Here is a 19,518-nt window from a genome sequence, read left to right on the forward strand (position 1 = left end):
ACTCCACTGCTGCCACAGAGATGTTCAGGATGGTGAGGGGGGAGTGTGGGGGGATTTCTCCTGAAGTCCACTATTGTCTCCACTGTTTTGAGCATGTTCAGCTCAAGGTTGTTGTGACAGCACCAGACAGCCAGCTGTTCAACCTCCCTTCTGAAAGCAGACTCGTCACTGTCGTGGATGAGGCCAATGACTGTGGTGTTGTCTGCAAACTTCAGTAGCTTGACAGAGGGGTCCTTTGCAGTGCAGTCATTCATATACAGGGAGAAGAGCAGTGGAGAGAGAACGCATCCCTTAGGAGCAGCAGTGCTAATAGTGAGGGTCCCGGATGTGAGTTTCCCCAGTCTCACTAGCTGCTGCCTATCTGTCAGAAAGCTGGTGATCCACTGACAGATTGGGGTGGGCACAGAGAGCTGGGTCAGTTTTTTTGACAGAAGATCAGGCATGATGATATTGAAGGCTGAACTGAAGTCCACAAATAGGATCCTTGCATAAGTCCCAGGTCCGTCGAGGTGTTGCAGGATGTAATGCAGTCCCATTTTGACAGCATCATCCACAGACCTGTTTGCTCGGTCAGCAAGCTGAAGAGGGTCTAGCAAGGGGTCCAGTGATGTCCTTCAGGTGGGCCAAAACCAGTCTCTCAAATGACTTTGTGACCACAGACGTGAGAGTGACAGATCTGTAGTCATTAGTTCCTGTGATTTTGGGGTTTTTGGGGACCGGAATGATGGTGGAGCATTTGAAGCAGCAGGGAATTTCACACTGCTCCAGTGATCTATTGAAGATCTGTGTGAAGATGGGGGCCAGTTGGTCAGCACAGACTTTCAGACAGGCAGGTGAAACACCATCTGGGCCTGAAGCTTTCCTAGTCTTCTGTTTCTTGAAGCCCCGGCACACATCCTTATCACAGATCATAAGTGCAGGAGTAGCATGAGGGGGAGGAGGGGGGTTGCAGGAGGTGTAAGTGGGTGTGTGAAGATCAGAGCAGGGGTGTGAGACTGAGCTTTTCAAACCTGCAGTAAAACACATTCAGGTCATCAGCCAGTTGTTGATTCTCTACAGAGCGAGGGGGTGGTGGCTTGTACTTTGTGATATCTTTCAGGCCTCTCCACACAGATGCAGGATCATTGGCTGAATCTGTTTTTTCAGCTTTTCAGCGTAGCTTGTTTTAGCCACTCTGATCTCCTTAGTCAGTGTGTTTCTGGCCTAACCTAACCCTAACCCCCACTTCTGTAAGCATCTTCTTAGGCATGATGAAGCTGTCTGAATTTTGCTGTAAACCATGGTTTATCATTATTGAATGATAAAAATGTCCTAGTAGGGATGCACATATCCTCACAGAAACTGATATATGATGTCACAGTATCTGTGAGTTCGTCCAGGTCTGTGCAGGTGCAAATGCTACAGCTTCAAAAACACTCCAATCAGTGTATTCAAAGCAGGCTTGTAGTTCCAGCTCTGCTTCATTAGTCCATCTATTTACAGCCCTTACTACAGGCTTAGCTGATTTTAGTTTCTGCTTGTAGGTTAGCAGAAGATGAACCAGACAGTGATCACAATTAAGTCCTAAAGCTGCACGTGGGACAGAGCGATATGCATCCTTTACAGTGGTGTAGCGGTGATCCAGTATAAATCTGTCTCTGGTGGGGCATGTGATGTGTTGTTTGTATTTTGACAGTTCACTGGTGAGGTTAGCTTCATTAAAATCTCCCAGAATAATGATAAGAAAGTCCTGGTGTTGTTGCTCTGTGTCTGTGATGTGATCAGCCAGCTGTTGCAGCGCTGCATTCACATGTGTTTGTAAACACTCACCAGAATAAACGAGGAAAACTCCTGCGGTGAGTAGAGAGGCTTACAGTTGATGAAGAGTGCTTCTAAATTAGGACAGCACATCTTCTTTAATGCTGTTACATCTGTACACCAACTTCCATTGATGTAAAAGCATGTCCTGCCTCCTCTCGTTTTCCCAGATGATCCCGCTCTGAACATCTGGAAACCCGGCAGATGTAACGCGCTGTCCGGGATGGCTTCATTCAGCCAGGTTTCCGTGAAACAGAGCAGTGGAATTAGAAAAGTCCTTATTTGTTTGAGTGAGAAGAAGCAGTTCATCCGTTTTGTTGGCAGCATTAATAAATGTATCTCTTAAATACTTAGATTCTTCAGTTAATTTCTTTTCACTTCCTCTCTTCCCCATTTCAATGTCTCGCAGATTTGAGAGAGCAAAGCATCTCAATTGTCTCCAGTTTTCACCATTGGAAAATAAAATCCCTATAAGGAATCATTTAATCATAAGTCAAAGTTGATTTCTGACTGGACTTCTAGCAGATTGAAATTATGATATGGAAATTTTTAACTATGTAATCTTTCATTTGAAGACTTGTCCCACCTGGTCCTGAAGAAATTCACTGAGACTAACCCTTACACAAAAAAGTGCCATTACTGTATGCTGGTACAGTGATCAGATGGTGTGGTACAGTGCCTCTGAAAAATAATTACCACCTTCACAGAAAAATATTCTTTATGTCAAAATGAAAAATGTCTACAAATTGGTCAAACTGTATTTTAGTTATTAATCAAAAATAACCTTATAAATAAGTATTTACTCAATTTAAGTCAATATTTAGTTATAAATGAACCTTTGTCAGCAATTTAAGTCTTGAGTCTGGAGATACGTCTCTATCAGCTTTGCATATTTAACCAACAAAATGTTTTCCTGTTCATCTTTGGATAACTGTGCAAGCTCAGTTAAGTTGCATGGAGATCGTGAGTAGATCCACTGCCCATAAATTCTTAATTGGATTGAGATCTGGACTTGGCCACTCCAGGATAATCACTGTTGATAAGCCATTGCTGGGTCACTTTAACTTCATATCTGGGGTCATTGTCTCACTGAAAAACAAATCTTGGACCCACTTTATGTGTTTTTAACTACTATGTACTTAAGCATTTGATACAAATGTACTTATTATGTACATATGTAAAGTTGTATCATTATGAATTAAAGTTGTAATATTTTGAGGATAAGTCATGAGTGAAGTAACATCAAAGTAATGTGGTGGACAACAGCAAAGTGGAGCTTCTGGATCTTTACACACCGTAAACAGCACTAACCAGAGAGATAACACTGGCTTTGCAACTTTGTTGTCAAGTTATCCAAGCTGAATTTGTGGGAAGTTTTTGAGAGTTATCTGTGCATGAATTAGGTGTGCATTAGTAAAAAAAAGTTTTCAACCTGTGGGTGCCAGCCCGAATGTCTGTTTGGTTCTTTCTCCTGAATAAATTTAATTATAATTATAACTTAATTAATAATTAATTAATTAATCACACATTATACATTTGCACATACATATTGAAATTCTTTTTTTTTTTTTTTTTTTCACATATCCCAGCTAAGCTGGGGTCAGAGTGCAGGGTCAGCCATGTTAAGGAACCCCTAGAGCAGATAGGGTCAAGGGCCTTGCTCAAGGGCCCAACAGTGGCATCTTGGAGGTGCTGGGGCTTGAACCCCCGCCCTTCTGATCAGTAACCCAGAGCCTTAACCGCTGAGCCAGCGCTGCCACAATTTCCTACTTTGTTGCAGACCAGGTACAAATAGACCTGTGACCCATTTTTGGGTCATGAACCCACCAGTTGAGAAAAACTGTGCTAGACCAACAAGTCCGATCCACGACTTGAAGGATCTGCTGCTAATGTTTTGGTGCTAGATACCACAGGACACCTTCACATCACTTCATTATTTTAATTTCTTTTTCATTTCTTTTGGAGTGCAATGTGAATTTAGAAATATATTATATATATTATATTTTTTAAATAATTTAATTTAATTTTCAATGCAAAATCACTAAAGCAAGAATATTCACCGATCCCTCAGCCCGGGGGTTGCCGATGTAATTGGATATTGTGATATATATATATCGTGAAGGAAGGAACAAAACAAATTTATTCACACAAATCCTCTATCGGGAATTCCCTAAGGGTGGGGGAGGATGACACCTGCCCTTCCCCGGCGTCAGCCTGATGTGGAGCAAACGCAGATGGCCCAGGCCATTCCTCCCCAGCCAGCACTTCGCCCATCTCACATCATCTTTCTTTCTTACAGGACCCATCCACACACAACCCCTTCAATAATAATCTAAAAGCCGGCCAATTAGATCCCAAAATTAGTGGATGGGTGAGGCGAGGACTAACCACCACCTCAGCATTATGCTTTTGTCCCCGGAACATTATCATGACAGTCACTACGGGATAATCCTGAATAGCCCTGTGCATACACCTCACCCGATTATAAGCATCCAGTGCTCCATTTTGAATCAAGCATTGATGAATGGAGGTTTGATTACAACCAGAATCCACCAAGGCTTGGTATGTACCCCCTTGACTCTCACTGGTATCTGATACATTCCTGCTCGATCGGGGGCGGTCTGTGGAGTGTCGGGGACCCGGATCAAGGCCCCCACCTCCATTACCGGACACAGATTTCGGACATGACCCCGCTCCCCGCAACTTCAGCAGACAAGCCTCCAGCCCACACCTGTGGCAGCGGATTCCCTCACCTGGGATGAAAAGAGGAGAGAGATGGGGTTTGGTGGTACAGGGAACCCCCAAGACCAGGGAGCCAGTGGCACTGGACCCACATGGCCGTCCCCTTCGGCAGTTGGGAGACAAACTGATCCAGCACCACCAAGCTGATCACATCGTCAGCGTCGCTGTTCTCCCTAGCCAGCACCCACCGCTGGCAGGCATCACGGAGCTGCTGAGCAAAGAGAAACGGGCGGCCGACCTCACTCAGTGTCAAGGAGCAGAAGCGCTGGTGGTGTTCTTCTGGGCTGCGGCCGTCCCGTTGCAGGATGGACTTCTTAAATAACTTGTAGTCCAGGAGGTTGGCCACGATCTGGGCTTCCCTGGTCAGCAGCGGCAGAAGATGTACCACCCATTGCTCCTGCGGCCATCTCAGGGCTTTGGTCGTGTGCTCAAAGAGCTATAGGTAGGCCTCCAGATCATCTTCAGGGCCCATCTTTGTGAGCAATATGTGAGGGCTCACTGCTGCCGGGGAAAGAGCAGCGGCCATCCCCTCCTGGGGTGCTAGGCTCCGCAGCACCCACCGATCATCCTCCTGGGCCCGAAGGAGCACCTTGAAACGCTGCTGCTACTCCGTGCAGAGGTCCAGGAGGGCCTAGTGTTGGGCCTGGTGGATGCTGGCCAGGGACCTGAAGACACTCTCCTGCGGCAACGATTTCATGGCAGCGTATCCTCTTCCTCATTTTCCTGGGTTTCGGCACCAGTGGAAAAATGTTCAAAGGAATGAGGAAGCGTGACATGCAAACTCAGAAATGGTCTTTTTACTGACAAGACACGTTCGCTTAACAGCGACAAAGAAAACCAATGGAAATCAATAAATCAAAATGGGGAATTAAATCAGGGCAGCTTCAGTCTAACGGCAAATGGCCAACACACAAACAGCTTATTAGCTGTTCTCTCTATCCCCTCACACTCCGAGGACTGGCCCTTTTATTTCCACTGTCTCACTGCGAACACAGAAACAAGCAATTACCAGCAATTCATCTAAGGTGAGAACCCTTACCGCTTACTCTCTTTCCAGACGAACGCTCGACCATGCCCTCACCTCCACACAATGGAGGTGAGGGCATTTTTATATGATTCATGTAAAAAAATAAATAAATAAATAAATAAAAAAGGTATTACCATGGTACCATGTCCAAAGCATGGTAATGCTATGGTATTTTTAATGATAAATTTACATTGCACATGTCTGCATAGTTATTGTTTACAGTATAGTATATCATTAACTAACTGAAAACTAAATCTGGTTCAACAGCACAAGTCTAAGCTCTGGATTAGTTTTGACATTATTTACAAAAAATCATGTGTGTTTATTGAATATTTATCTTAAGAAGTAAAATCCAAAGACTGAATTCTTACCAAGTCCCTGACTCATATCATGTAATACGGTGGTAATATCTCTGTCGCCAAATCCCAGCTTGACGGTCTTGTATCCTGCCAACATTGCGACTTTTTTGGGGCCGAAGTGCACAGTGTAAACTGATCCATATTGTTTTTAAAGCTGTAAGGCAGAAAAGATCAGGAAAAGACATTAACAACCATTTTAAGTAGATCAGAGTGAATTTTAAATCAGTGATCCCAGTTATGAGATCACTGAGGCTCACATATGTTTTCTTGAGGTCAGATATGAGTAGGTTCCCTAGCAGTGGCAGTGGTTTGGGTCCAGGAGGTTCTTTTCCCTCATCCTGACAGCTGGAGCCAGACAGTAGTAGATAAACAACCACAAAGAGCAGCAAAACACCAAGTAAAGCACCTGTGCTGAAACCCTGCAAGAGAATCACTTCCATGAAAGCCTTAGTCAAAGAGATCTAGCATACACGTTTTCAAGTAAAACACCAGTAAAAGTTTAGCAGTAAAAAACAAAACAAAAGTAAACATTTGATTTGGGTCACAATTTATTTGTTCTTGTGTACCTTGTAACCGAGTTGCAGGAGGGGCTTTAAGATGAAACAGGGTATGGTTTGCACAAACACATGTAAATCTGAGCTCAGTTCCAGGAGAAAAAGAGAAATTCTCACATTTTGCTCAGCAGAAAAACAAAACAATCCTAAAATTACACATATTTTTACCTTAATTAATTTATACCAATGTATCCTGGCTCTATTGATGCACAGAGCAGTTTTGCCAATCTAGAATTAGAATCTTTGTTCTGCAAGAGTAAAGGCCACACATTAGCAGTTATTTTTCTTATTCTTTTTTATTTCTCTAGACCTTTTTTATGTTTGTTGTTTACATATGAGTAAAATTGTTACTCTGTTATACAGTATATACAAATAACACAGACTTTAGTGCTTCATCAAGAACTGTGGTGGAACATCCCAACAGCTTTTTCAACATTGGCTACCATTTTGCCAAAGGTGATTTTAAGGTAAATCAGGTTGGTGCAGCTGGTTTGCTACCCAGTATTTCACAGCACAGAAGATAAAATACTGGCCACTGCAGACTGACAGAACATCTTTAGCAGTCTGATGCAGTTACAGTATAGTTTTGTTTGCTGTGGGATACAAAGGGAGTTTCACAATGTCCAAGTTGCAGCTCAAAAAATGAGAAAAGCATCCTAAAAATAATCAATAATGCTATTTGTGTGCTGTACTCCAGATCTTCCAATGCTGTGTGATCACTTTGTGTGAAGAGTCTAACAGTCAGATCCTGATCCGTGCTCATGAGAAATTCTGGCGTCTATTTTGATTCTAATGTAAATTTTGAATATCATGTCAGGCAGTTAGTTCCGTCTTGTTTTATCAGTAATGGAACATTTCCAAGGCTAGACATGTCTTAAGTTTTAGGGATACAGAGAATCAGCTTTTATTTCATCTCACCTTGATTATTGTAATGCCCTGTTTTCAACTTTAAATCACTAGGTCTTCAAATCATAGTACTCCAGTTCTAGCTTCTTTGCATTGGTTACCAATTCAATTTAGGGTTGATTTTATGAAATAAATATTGAGTGATTAGTAAGTCACATGAGATTTATGGTCAGGTGATTGGCTCATAAAAATAAAATAAAAAAGGTTTCCAAAAACTAAGTGCCCATAAAGATAAGATGGCAGCATTCATGTTGCATACTTCTGGGGCTGCAGCCAAGCAACTGCCTTGATGAATGGATTAATTGGAATGCTAACAGATTGCTCTCTCAAGTTCTTTCCACAAATAAGAATGCGGGACAGATATAGCATTACACAAATAATTTATTTTATTGTCCAAAAACATCTCCAAACAAATAAAACATAATTGTATAAAAGAAATAATTACACATGCAAATACAACAATTACAAAAGGTATGTTCTCTCTCCAAAGCATGCAGGCATGGGTAACGATATCTCAGCTCCATTCTGTGTCATTTGAGCCATCATTGATTCTGTGTCATGTACTTGGTGCCATCTAGTGGTGGCCATATGTAATTAGAGTGAACGATCCTCTCTGCCCATATTTGGATGACTTCCACCTCTGATAGCAGCGATCTGAATCACAATATGATTGGTTTAGCATTCCATGACGCTGGACAACATACTACATAATTTCAGATAAATTCATCTGATCCAGGAAAAGCTAACATGTTTTTAGCCAGATAGCACATTATGTGCTGTGTGCACATTGTGCTTCGTGTGGATTATCTAATGATCTATGCATCTGATTACGTTGTGTGTGGGCTCATTTTAAAAAGAATCACCTCCTCTAATTAATGACGTGATATTTTATGTTCTGTATATTTTTTGTGAAGTTATATCCGAAAGCGTGGCCAATAAGCAATACCTGTTTTTATGTAACATGTATGTCAAAGACATATACTTAGCTATAACTAGGGTATGTTTTTTGTCTGTAAGGAAAAAATTGGCCTGTTGTAGTCTACTCTTTGAGAGCTTTCCAACAACATGGCTATTTGACCAGTTTGATGTTTTTACTGATTACAATATTAATTTTTTATAAATTATAAAAACGGAACTTCTGATTTGTCTGCAAATTTTAAAGTCATAATGCCTACATGCATTGTAAAGTAGAGCTTCTAAGCTCTCAAACAATCTCTATTTTGTGTTGGTCAAGAATGTAGGTAGTAATACTTTGATAATTATCGCCGGGCCCATCCGAGCTTAAAGAGTTAATATGTTAATATAATTTGTAATATTTTAATATATTTAATATGATTCATTTTTGCTCCTAGGAGAAAAAAAAAACAAAACAAAAAACACAATGCAAGTATTGTATTATTCAAAACTTTAATATATATAAAAAAGGACTGGATAGAGTGGAACAGATCTGGATTACCAATCCTTGACAATATTGCTGACCAAATTGTTCCTTGTCCGTCGTTAACCATCTGACAAGGATTGCACGCAAAACTGAAAAGCACTGTTTGCCTGCATCTGTTTTCTTATGAGGAAGAATTTGAAGATGGCATCAAATCTTATCTTATACTATTCAGAATTTTGTCTGAGTAGAAAATTAACTAGATATTATAAAAGTAGAAAATAGAGTTCTGGAAGACTATGTTCCTTGTTATGACCAGCTGATAATGCAGTGTCATTCAGTTCATTGGCAAATGATTTTCTCCTAAGGATTGATGTTATTGTCATGCATCAGGACCGTTTGATTGCACACAGTTTGTGTGGAGATGGATTCAATGTGATTCCAACTATTCCTTTGAGATCCAGTTCATCTCCAGACACTCCAGGTGGAGGAGTGAAGCGAAAGTGCTGAAGGAGGGAGGTGAAGAACAGGAAGAGCTCCATTCTGGCCAAACTCTCCCCAGCACACATTCTGCGGCCTGAGAAAGACCGCACATGTGTTATTTCCCTTCAAATATTAATTTCTTCAAAACATGTGTAGTGTTTAGATTTGACTGTACCTGCAGAAAAGGGCATGAAAGCGTCTTTCTTAACAAACTGGCCTTTTTCATCAAGGAAGTGTTCTGGGTAAAAACTGTGTGGATTCTCCCATTCACTTTCATCCTTTAATACAGACGTCAGCAGAGGAAATACTGTGGTACCCTGGAAAATTGAGAAAGATTCAAATTATATATTTATTCATTTATTTATTTATTTATTTTAACTGACCTTCTTGATGAAGTATCCATTGAAGTGAACATCACAGCTGGTCGTATGGGGTAGATTCATTGGTACTATGTTGGCCAGTCTCTGGGTTTCATGGATCACAGCGTCTGTATATGGTAATTTCTTCCTGTCATCCACAACTGGTTGACGTCCACCGATCACTCTGTCAATCTCCTCCTGAACCCGATCTGCACACAAATACAGCACATCAGTACTCCAGTGAATTCAGCTGAAGAAAACATCCACAAAAAAATTAAAGCATGGAGACAAACTCAGTACTGTGTTTTTACCCTGTATATGAGGGTATTTGGCCATAATCATCAGACCCCAGCGCAGAGTTGTTCCTGTGGTGTCAGTACCAGCAACAAAGAGATTCACCACCGTCATTATAAGATTCTCCTGATGGAAGTATGAGTCCGTCTTGCCAGATTGCTGACAAATACAAATCCACAAGATATATATTCATATTTTTTATCATAATAATTGGAAAAAGAGTTGTCTGAGAACATGCGTTCTACAACACAAAAAACTGTAGACATTGCTCAGCTTTAATGGAACTTAAAACGTTTTTATATACAGGAGGAAATAGAAAGTCAAACCTGCTATTTCAACAACACCAGCAGTTTTAATAAATCTTAAATCTTGGTACTTTTACTTTGGGTTTAGAAGAGCATAATAGAATGTATTTTAATCAATGATGGATCAATTCAATCATTGGTGTAGATTATGTGCATTGTGTTACAGCATATATAGAAATACAGAAAGAATATTACCATATATTGATGATATATTAAAATTGTATCACAATTTTTGCACTGTTTTTGTGTATTGTACATCGTTTTACATTGTATCTTGCACTTTATTGTATAGTGTACATTGTTTTTGTACTGTATTGTATGATGTATTGTCTTACATAGTATTGTATATTGTTTTGTTTTACACACATTACTGCACATTTGTTCATGTGAACTTTCACACATTTTCCCATGTATGAATGTTATAGTACATTGCTGTTCCTACTAGAGGTAGACAGATATATCGGTTTTACCGTTAGTTGCTTTTTGCAACAGTCGTTTACTTTTAATCCTCCATGTTCCTCTGTGACTGGTGCTGGAGGATTCTACAGTTAGAGTGGCTTTGCAGCCAAATCAGCATAGATTTTTTGCTGAAAACCCTTCCAAAAAGCAATTATCGGCACCGATTAATCGGTAAAACCGATATATCTACCTCTACTAAAGTGGTGTTCAAACTCCTCCACATTTATTTTTATTAAACTTTTCACTCATCTTATGCTGAGGATATACATGTTAATGCAAAAGTCTATATTTAATTAGACAAATGCAAAATTTAAGCATTTTCATAAATTGTCTCAAACCTTTTGAACTCACAACATGCAAGCAAATATCAACATTAATGTGATTAACATTTCAAGTTATTACACGCGACATTCAGAGCACTAACATTCTAGCATTGGTGTAAAGTAAAGGAAAACTAACTGAAATGAAACTGAAAATGAGTGTAATGTGGTGGTTTTTGGGGGGCGGTTTGCAAACAACTGCAATATTTTCTACTTCCTCTTGTATTTATATTCGTTCCAGTAATGAGCATCATCAAATAATGCAAGATGGTGATTTCCGTACCTCCTCGCTCTGTTTGCGGATGAGAAAGGAGTCGATGAACCCTCTGCGGTCCTGTGGATTCAGAGTCTCCAGTAGCCCACTGATTAACTTTGTTATCTGTGCTCTATTTTTCAGTATATTTCTTACGATAATCCGTTTGCTGTTCAGGAACGGGCCCAACCATGGAAATATGCTGTAAAGCTACAAGGACACATTTCAAAACAGTAGAAAAAGGTTGAGTGAGAGCTTTTATACAGAGATGCCTATAACCATATTTGTGTTTGTGGTACATTTAAATAAACAAAAGCATTCTTTGCTTTGCCTGAGAATGTAAAAAATCTTACAGAAATTTTATTTCATAGTCACTTTTTCAAAATGGCAAAAGGACGCCATTTCATACAATGACCCTCAGAGAAGAGGCATGTTGGTAAAAGTTTGGTTAATATATAAATCTTGCATACCGTCATTGAAGCCGATCCACCAACCCGAACGTTCTCGTTTGCCCTATCGACCATTTCTTTGAATTGAGGATCAGTGTATTCAAATCTGTTGCCATACACAATAGCTGAGATGATGTTTGATACAGCGTAGTTCACAGGCTGTGTTGTGTCAAAGGGTTTCCCTGTAAAGAGTAAAAGACAAATCAACTGTATCTCTCAAAGTGTGAGCATAATTGCAGATGTCCAGGTGTATGCTGCAGGTGGTACCTTCAAACTTCTCAAACTCTTCTTTCAGGTACTGAATTTCCTCTATGATTTTCTCTTCACTTCCTCTCTTACCCATCCCAAAGTCTCGCAGGTTAGTGAGAGCGAAGCGTCTCATCTCTTTCCAGTTCTCACCATTGGAAAAGATGATCCCTGATCAAAACAGAACCATGTGATTATGACTCTGGACTACACCTCAGCAGAATAGCACTCATTTAATGATTAATTAATAAGTCGTATTTCACACAGACATTAACCTTTAGACCCACATGGAATTATGCCATGTCAGTTTGTTGATAAGCTTTAAACAAAGCAAACTCATTGAATCATGACAGAAAATATAAGAATATATTTGAGAAATATTACGGTTTCAAGCCTTTCATGAAGCAAGAAAATACATTTTGACTGGTCTGGGAACTTTTCAAACCCTCCCCAATCAATGGGGAAAATATCCCACCCTTTTAACAAACAGTAGAGTTTTATGGGCTGCAGTAGACTACAACAGTGGAAGTGGAATAATAAGCCGAAAACTAACAAATACCATAAGCTGCCTACACAGCACTGATGCTTGGTTCCATAAAACATTTTATTATCACTTAATACACATACTGTCTGTGGTGAATTACGAAATGTATACAATTTTAAACACAGAATTCAGTGTTCTTACCATGTTCGTCATTTAGTATTCTGAAACCAGGTCCAATTTCTCGGTCCCCAAACTCATCTGCATAGTTCACAAGTGCTTCTTTAACTGTTTTGCACCCAGCTAAGACCACAACTTTTTTGGGACCCAAAAACACTTGGAACACGTTTCCGTAGGTTTTAGACAGCTGGAGGAAACAGAGTAAGACATTTGCAAACTAATATCAAAATGTCATCATTATTGTTTAAATGTGAAGTTCTCACCTCACAAAGTGTGTCAAAGGGTCTCTCAAGGTCAAGCGTCAGCAGGTTTCCCAGCAGTGGCAGTGGTTTGGGTCCTGGTGGGTCTTTACCTTCTTTCTGAGGTTTGGAGCCTGATGAAAGCAGATATACAACCAGAAGCAAAAGCAAAGCGCCCAGTAATGTTCCTGTGCTGGGAAACTGCAGAAGTGCCTCAAAAACAGCCATTGTAAAATTGTAGACTTGTCTGCAGCGTACAAACATTTATAGGCTAGTTGTTATGTAAGAGAGGGAACTCGTGTGATTCCAGGGTGGAGTTTTCTTTCAAAACAAATAAACCATGAGAAGAGTGGAAAGGAGGGAGGAGTATAGGTTTGTTGAACAAAAAACAGGACTTTTGAAAGAGTCTTTTGGCTCTTTTCTTAATATATTATCACTCCGCAATGTCATTTCTGTAGTATATATAGATTTTGGACATATTTCATCTGGGACTTGGGCATTCTCCCGAGACCTGAAAATATGATGTAATAACATCCGCGAAACCAAATAACAGTTTTACTTTAGTAACAATAAGTGTAGTAATTGGTATTCTTGTCAGACACTATGGTTTACATGTTTGTTTGTTTGTTTTTTTATTCCAGTTCAAACTGAATGTTTTTAGAAGATATTATGCAGACTGCATTTGTGTACATGTTTAAATTTATAATTTTACTGTAGATCTTTTTTTTTCACATAACTGTGATTTCTATAATAATCCATCTGTATTGCAATTGTTTGAGACATGAAGACCAAAGACATTAACTGATATACAAATACAGCACATTGCATGGTTTTATAAGTGTGGGTCTCCAGTAAACACAAATGTATTTGGGCCATGGGCAGAGAAATTTTAAGATCCTCTGTTCTTAATTTTCTAAATACCAACTACAAACAATACACAGCAGTGAATAACATTCAAGCTTGAACTCTGATAACACAGAGCTACTATAACCTTTGTCAAACTTGAAATTAGAGCAACCTCTTACCTACTACCTTTTATTGGGCTATGTACAGTATATGGTTGGATAAGTATTGAGACTAATAAAAGTATTAAACTTGGGTCCAACTCTCTAATCCAGCGCTCACTGTAATTTAAACCAAAGTTCATTTGACTTATTAGACTTGACTTATGCAGTTATGACTCAATTGATAAATCAGTCATAGCTTTCAGCTGTGTTGCTTTGGACATTCAGGGAATGAGTAATAGTTCATAAAACACCTCTTCTGGGATTTAAGCCAACAACCATTCAGTTGCTAACACAGATCTATAACCACTTCTGTAAGTCTCACCCTGATTTGGCAGGATGGATGATTAACCATGCAAAGACGCATGAAACAGCTGGAAGGAATCTGAATTACAATGTAACCAATTAGAAAATACATTTTAATAAATTATAATCCAAGTTCTTTTTGCTTCCCAACTACCAGACAACACGTACTGCAAGTACTGAATTCCTCAATGGCATCTATTTCATATTTAGTCCAAAAAAGACTGGATTGGAGAATGGAGCAACTACTGATCTACAATAACCAAAACGTTCCTTGATATACACATTTTTGTAATGCATTTTTCTCATCAAATAATTACCTGCCATTATTTAGATGCTTACATTATGTGCATTTACTCGGAACAAGTAAAATTAGTGCTAGTAAATGGGAGTCGGCATGTTGTTACCAAGAGTTCCGGTACTCTCCTCCTATCAGACATGCCAAGTTCAAAATGGCATACTACCATATTGCTCATGCTATTTCTGCCATTGATGGATATGGGTAGTATGCTACTTCAAACTCAGTGAATTCGATGACGAGCACGGTTCTGGGGTTGCACTTTCCCCTCTAACATTACATTTTTACTCCACTGATGGTTAGTTTTAGGTTTTGGGTTTGGAATGGGGGTTACACTTTATAAAATATGCATTCCTATTCACTGGATTACAGCCTGTACAGCTGAAAACAACTTGCTTCACAACTCACTTTTGGCGCCCCTCTGTGGACATTTGGAATACAATACATAAACAGTAAATTAATTTACATTTATGTATTTAGCAGATGTTTTTATCCAAAGCGACTTACAGTGCACTTATTACAGGGACAATCCCCCTGGAGCAACCTGGAGTTAAGTGCCTTGCTCAAGGACACAATGGTGGTGGCGGCTGTGGGGATTGAACCAGCAACCATCTGATTACCACCTATGTGCTTTAGCCCACTACGCCACCACCACACCTGTCACTAATTAATGCCAACTAAAGCCTTCATCAGCCATACAAAAGGGCACTGCATCTACGAGCATTTCCACAATCAGTTTGGGATGGACTTTGAGGACACTTTATCATTAATCTAACAGTTCATACACAATCCTTTAGTTTTAAACATTGCCCACCAACATCTACTCAGTTTACTCACATAAAGCAAGACTTGTACTACACATTGATAACTAAACTTGGCATTATATTCATGCAATATAGCAAGAGGGGAACTGGCTCCCCCAGCTGAGCCTGGTTCTCCCCAAAGTTATTTTCCTCCATTAACTAACATCATATGGAGTTTTGTGTTCCTGGACACAGTCGCATTTGGCTTGCTCACTGGGGGCACAAAGACAGTCATTTTTAATGCCTGATTTTCAGTCACGTTATTCATTTAAACCGCACAATGAGAACTATACGACATCACAGCATCTTTCTTTGTTACAGCATAATTTACTGTAAAGCTGCTTTGAAATGACGTGTGTTGTGAAATTGCACTATACAAATAAAAATGACTTGACTTGACATTTCACCTGGAAAATAGAGCTCACACATGCCCATACGCCCAACAACTCTGTGGGCAGTGTTTTGCATTTTGGTAAGCACAGACTTTAGATTTTAGCTAAAGAAAAGTCAACCTACTGTTTCACAAGAGCTATCCTTTTTTATGCCTTGACCTCATCTTATATTTTGTTTTGTTTGTTAGCAGAGAACAAGCTTAAAATGTCAGTGCTGTTACCATGATTTTGTGTAGTTAAAAAGTATCATTAAAAAGTGGATATTTGTAGAAATACCTGTATATATGTTATAATGTATCAATTTAGCCAAAATGGCACAGTGCAATATATTAATCACATAAAAACATTCTGTGTCTGGTAGAACTGCTAAAATCTTACAGACGTTTACTTTTATAACTGAAATATAATTTTTTCTGTGTTAAAATACTTTCTCATTTCCAAGCTTAATTTGCAGACAACTATAAATAACCTATTCATATGTTAATTTTCTTGAAAACTGTAAGAAATGTCTCTGTAGCTCTATGAAAATTACTCCAAATAACACTGACTCAACCAATGGCATGAATTGGGGGCAGGACAATCCCTTTGTTTGACCAATGGGAGGCATATTCACAAATCTGTTTTGGAAACAAATGCTGCATCTGAAACCGCATTCTGTCACAGTATGAACTACTTTTTTTGATGAAGGATGCACTTATCTGCCAGCAAAACAGTACGTTCTTATAGGTATGCATGCGAGTAGTATGAATAGATTTCTGACATACTTCATCCGTGGACGTTGGCATTGTCTCGTGAACCGAAAATATGATGTAATAACAACCATGAAAACTATCTGCTTTGGTTTTGTTAAACAAGCACCATTCAAGCACAAAGAACAATTGTAATGTATATTGGTATACAGTATATAGCAATTACATTTTAAAAGAGGCGTCCAACTCATGATTCCCCACTGTTTGTTTAAATCCAGGTCTCCTCAGCTCCCAATGGATTATGGGATCGTTAAGTGTCCATTTGATCCGCACTTCAAAATCTTGCCAGAAATAGTAGGTTATCAGGATATATCTCGCTTACTGCCTCATAAATACTGTGAACATACTTGGACATACTACTCCACTGGCATACTGTTTTTGGCATACTATACCATAGTAGAGATGTATGGATATTTGGACGCAGTGACAGAGTATTTTTTCAATTCCGTTTGGTGGCGCTAATGCAGAATGTACAGGTGCATCTCAATAAATTAGAATGTCGTGGAAAAGTTCATTTATTTCAGTAATTCAACTCAAATTGTGAAACTCGCGTATTAAATAAATTCATTGCACACAGACTGAAGTAGTTTAAGTCTTTGGTTCTTTTAATTGTGATGATTTGGGCTCACATTTAACAAAAACCCACCAATTCACTATCTCAAAAAATTAGAATACATCATAAAACATTTTTAGTGAATTGTTGGCCTTCTGGAAAGTATGTTCATTTACTGTATATGTACTCAATACTTGGTAGGGGCTCCTTTTGCTTTAATTACTGCCTCAATTCGGCGTGGCATGGAGGTGATCAGTTTGTGGCACTGCTGAGGTGGTATGGAAGCCCAGGTTTCTTTGACAGTGGCCTTCAGCTCATCTGCATTTTTTGGTCTCTTGTTTCTCATTTTCCTCTTGACAATACCCCATAGATTCTCTATGGGGTTCAGGTCTGGTGAGTTTGCTGGCCAGTCAAGCACACCAACACCATGGTCATTTAACCAACTTTTGGTGCTTTTGGCAGTGTGGGCAGGTGCCAAATCCTGCTGGAAAATGAAATCAGCATCTTTAAAAAGCTGGTCAGCAGAAGGAAGCATGAAGTGCTCCAAAATTTCTTGGTAAACGGGTGCAGTGACTTTGGTTTTCAAAAAACACAATGGACCAACACCAGCAGATGACATTGCACCCCAAATCATCACAGACTGTGGAAACTTAACACTGGACTTCAAGCAACTTGGGCTATGAGCTTCTCCACCCTTCCTCCAGACTCTAGGACCTTGGTTTCCAAATGAAATACAAAACTTGCTCTCATCTGAAAAGAGGACTTTGGACCACTGGGCAACAGTCCAGTTCTTCTTCTCCTTAGCCCAGGTAAGACGCCTCTGACGTTGTCTGTGGTTCAGGAGTGGCTTAACAAGAGAAATACGACAACTGTAGCCAAATTCCTTGACAAGTCTGTGTGTGGTGGCTCTTGATGCCTTGACCCCAGCCTCAGTCCATTCCTTGTGAAGTTCACCCAAATTCTTGAATCGATTTTGCTTGACAATCCTCATAAGGCTGCGGTTCTCTCGGTTGGTTGTGCATCTTTTTCTTCCACACTTTTTCCTTCCACTCAACTTTCTGTTAACATGTTTGGACACAGCACTCTGTGAACAGCCAGCTTCTTTGGCAATAAATGTTTGTGGCTTACCCTCCTTGTGAAGGGTGTCAATGATTGTCTTCTGGACAACTGTCAGATCAGCAGTCTTCCCCATGATTGTGTAGCCTAGTGAACCAAACTGAGAGACCATTTTGAAGGCTCAGGAAACCTTTGCAGGTGTTTTGAGTTGATTAGCTGATTGGCATGTCACCATATTCTAATTTTTTGAGATAGTGAATTGGTGGGTTTTTGTTAAACGTGACACTTTCATCACAATTAAAAGAACCAAAAACTTAAACTACTTCAGTCTGTGTGCATTGAATTTATTTAATACACGAGTTTCACAATTTGAGTTGAATTACTGAAATAAATGAACTTTCCCACGACATTCTAATTTACTGAGATGCACCTGTACTTCAGCTGTAAAATCACTTTTTCAAGATAGAAAAGGCACCCAGTTCAAAGTTTGTTGGTGAAAGTTTGGGTATATATCTTAATCATACTTGCATTCCTGCATAGAAGCTGATCCACCAAGTCGAGCGTTCTCATTTGCCCTTTTGACCGTTTCTATGAATCGCGGATCAGTATATTCAAATATGCTGCCATATGCAGTAGATTAGATGATGTTTGATACACCATAGTTCACAGGCTGTGTTGTGTCAAAGGGATTTCTTGTAAAGAGTAAAAGACAAAATAACTGTATCTCTCAAAGTATGATCACAATTGCAGATGACCAGGTGTATGCTGCAGGTGGTACCTTCAAACTTCAGAAACTCTGCTTTTAGGTACTGAATTTCCTCTATAAATATTTATTTTGGCTTCCTCTAAGTTAATGAGAGTGAAGCGTCTCATCTCTTTCCAGTTCTCTTCACTGGTGTAAAGGATCCCTAGCCTAAACAGAACTGTGCGATCAGGAATCTGGATTTAATGATTAATTAATAAGCTAGATTTCACACAGAGAGGCAATAACCTTCAGACCCTAAGGAATTTATGTAGTGTTAGTTTCCTCATGTGCCTTCAAGTCTTTTTTTTTTATAACTTTTGGCTGGAATGGCTTGAAGATAAACTGAGCAAAATTTGGTGAGAACTGGACAAAAACTGTAGTAGTGCAAACATCAGACCGCTGAAACATTTGGCCACATTATACCCTACAATTCTGAAGAGATCTAAATGGAAGTAATATGACTTCAGGCCAAGTGATTACAAATTAAGAAACATAAATAAGCATTGATACCTAACAAGTTTCATTTCAATTGGCCAAAGCATTGCCGAGATAAAGCCTCACCTTTTCTTTGTTGACTTCACGATTGACTTTGTTGCAGCATTACTTTGGGAAATGTGTGCAAAATAAGTGTGCAAAAATCAATCTAAAAACTTTTTTGTAAAATAAAAAATATTATGACTCAATACATATAGGTGGTAAAATTTATGAAATGTTTTAAAACGAAAATGCATGTTGATCACTGGCTGTTAAAGTGTATATGATAAACTGTGTATATACTGTATAT

The 19,518-nt window shown here is 39.3% G+C and overlaps 1 protein-coding gene across 1 annotated transcript; it reads right to left on the bottom strand.

The window, feature by feature from the left end:
* Window positions 1-7,748: 7,748 nt before the first annotated feature.
* On the bottom strand, window positions 7,749-13,074 carry LOC127451989 (cytochrome P450 2K1-like). Its single transcript, XM_051717096.1, has 9 exons — window positions 12,856-13,074; window positions 12,617-12,779; window positions 11,953-12,102; window positions 11,707-11,867; window positions 11,267-11,446; window positions 9,917-10,058; window positions 9,630-9,814; window positions 9,422-9,563; window positions 7,749-9,340 (listed from the first exon to the last, which is right to left on the bottom strand). Exons 1-9 carry the CDS (start codon window positions 13,057-13,059, stop codon window positions 9,153-9,155), a joined length of 1,515 nt encoding a protein of 504 aa, XP_051573056.1. The 5' UTR covers window positions 13,060-13,074; the 3' UTR covers window positions 7,749-9,152.
* Between the last annotated feature and the right edge of the window lie 6,444 nt (window positions 13,075-19,518).

This window comes from Myxocyprinus asiaticus, chromosome 14 (assembly GCF_019703515.2).
Source record: "Myxocyprinus asiaticus isolate MX2 ecotype Aquarium Trade chromosome 14, UBuf_Myxa_2, whole genome shotgun sequence".
NCBI classification, from domain to species: domain Eukaryota; kingdom Metazoa; phylum Chordata; class Actinopteri; order Cypriniformes; family Catostomidae; genus Myxocyprinus; species Myxocyprinus asiaticus.

Coding starts and splice junctions, on each gene's coding strand:
- LOC127451989 (XM_051717096.1), bottom strand. CDS start 13,059: ATGGCTGTTTTTGAGGCACTTCTGCAGTTTCCCAGCACAGGAACATTA. Junction 9,815..9,916: donor CAAATACCCTCATATACAGG/GTAAAAACACAG, acceptor ATTTGTGTGCAG/ATCGGGTTCAGGAGGAGATT. Junction 9,341..9,421: donor TTTCATGCCCTTTTCTGCAG/GTACAGTCAAAT, acceptor GGTCTTTCTCAG/GCCGCAGAATGTGTGCTGGG.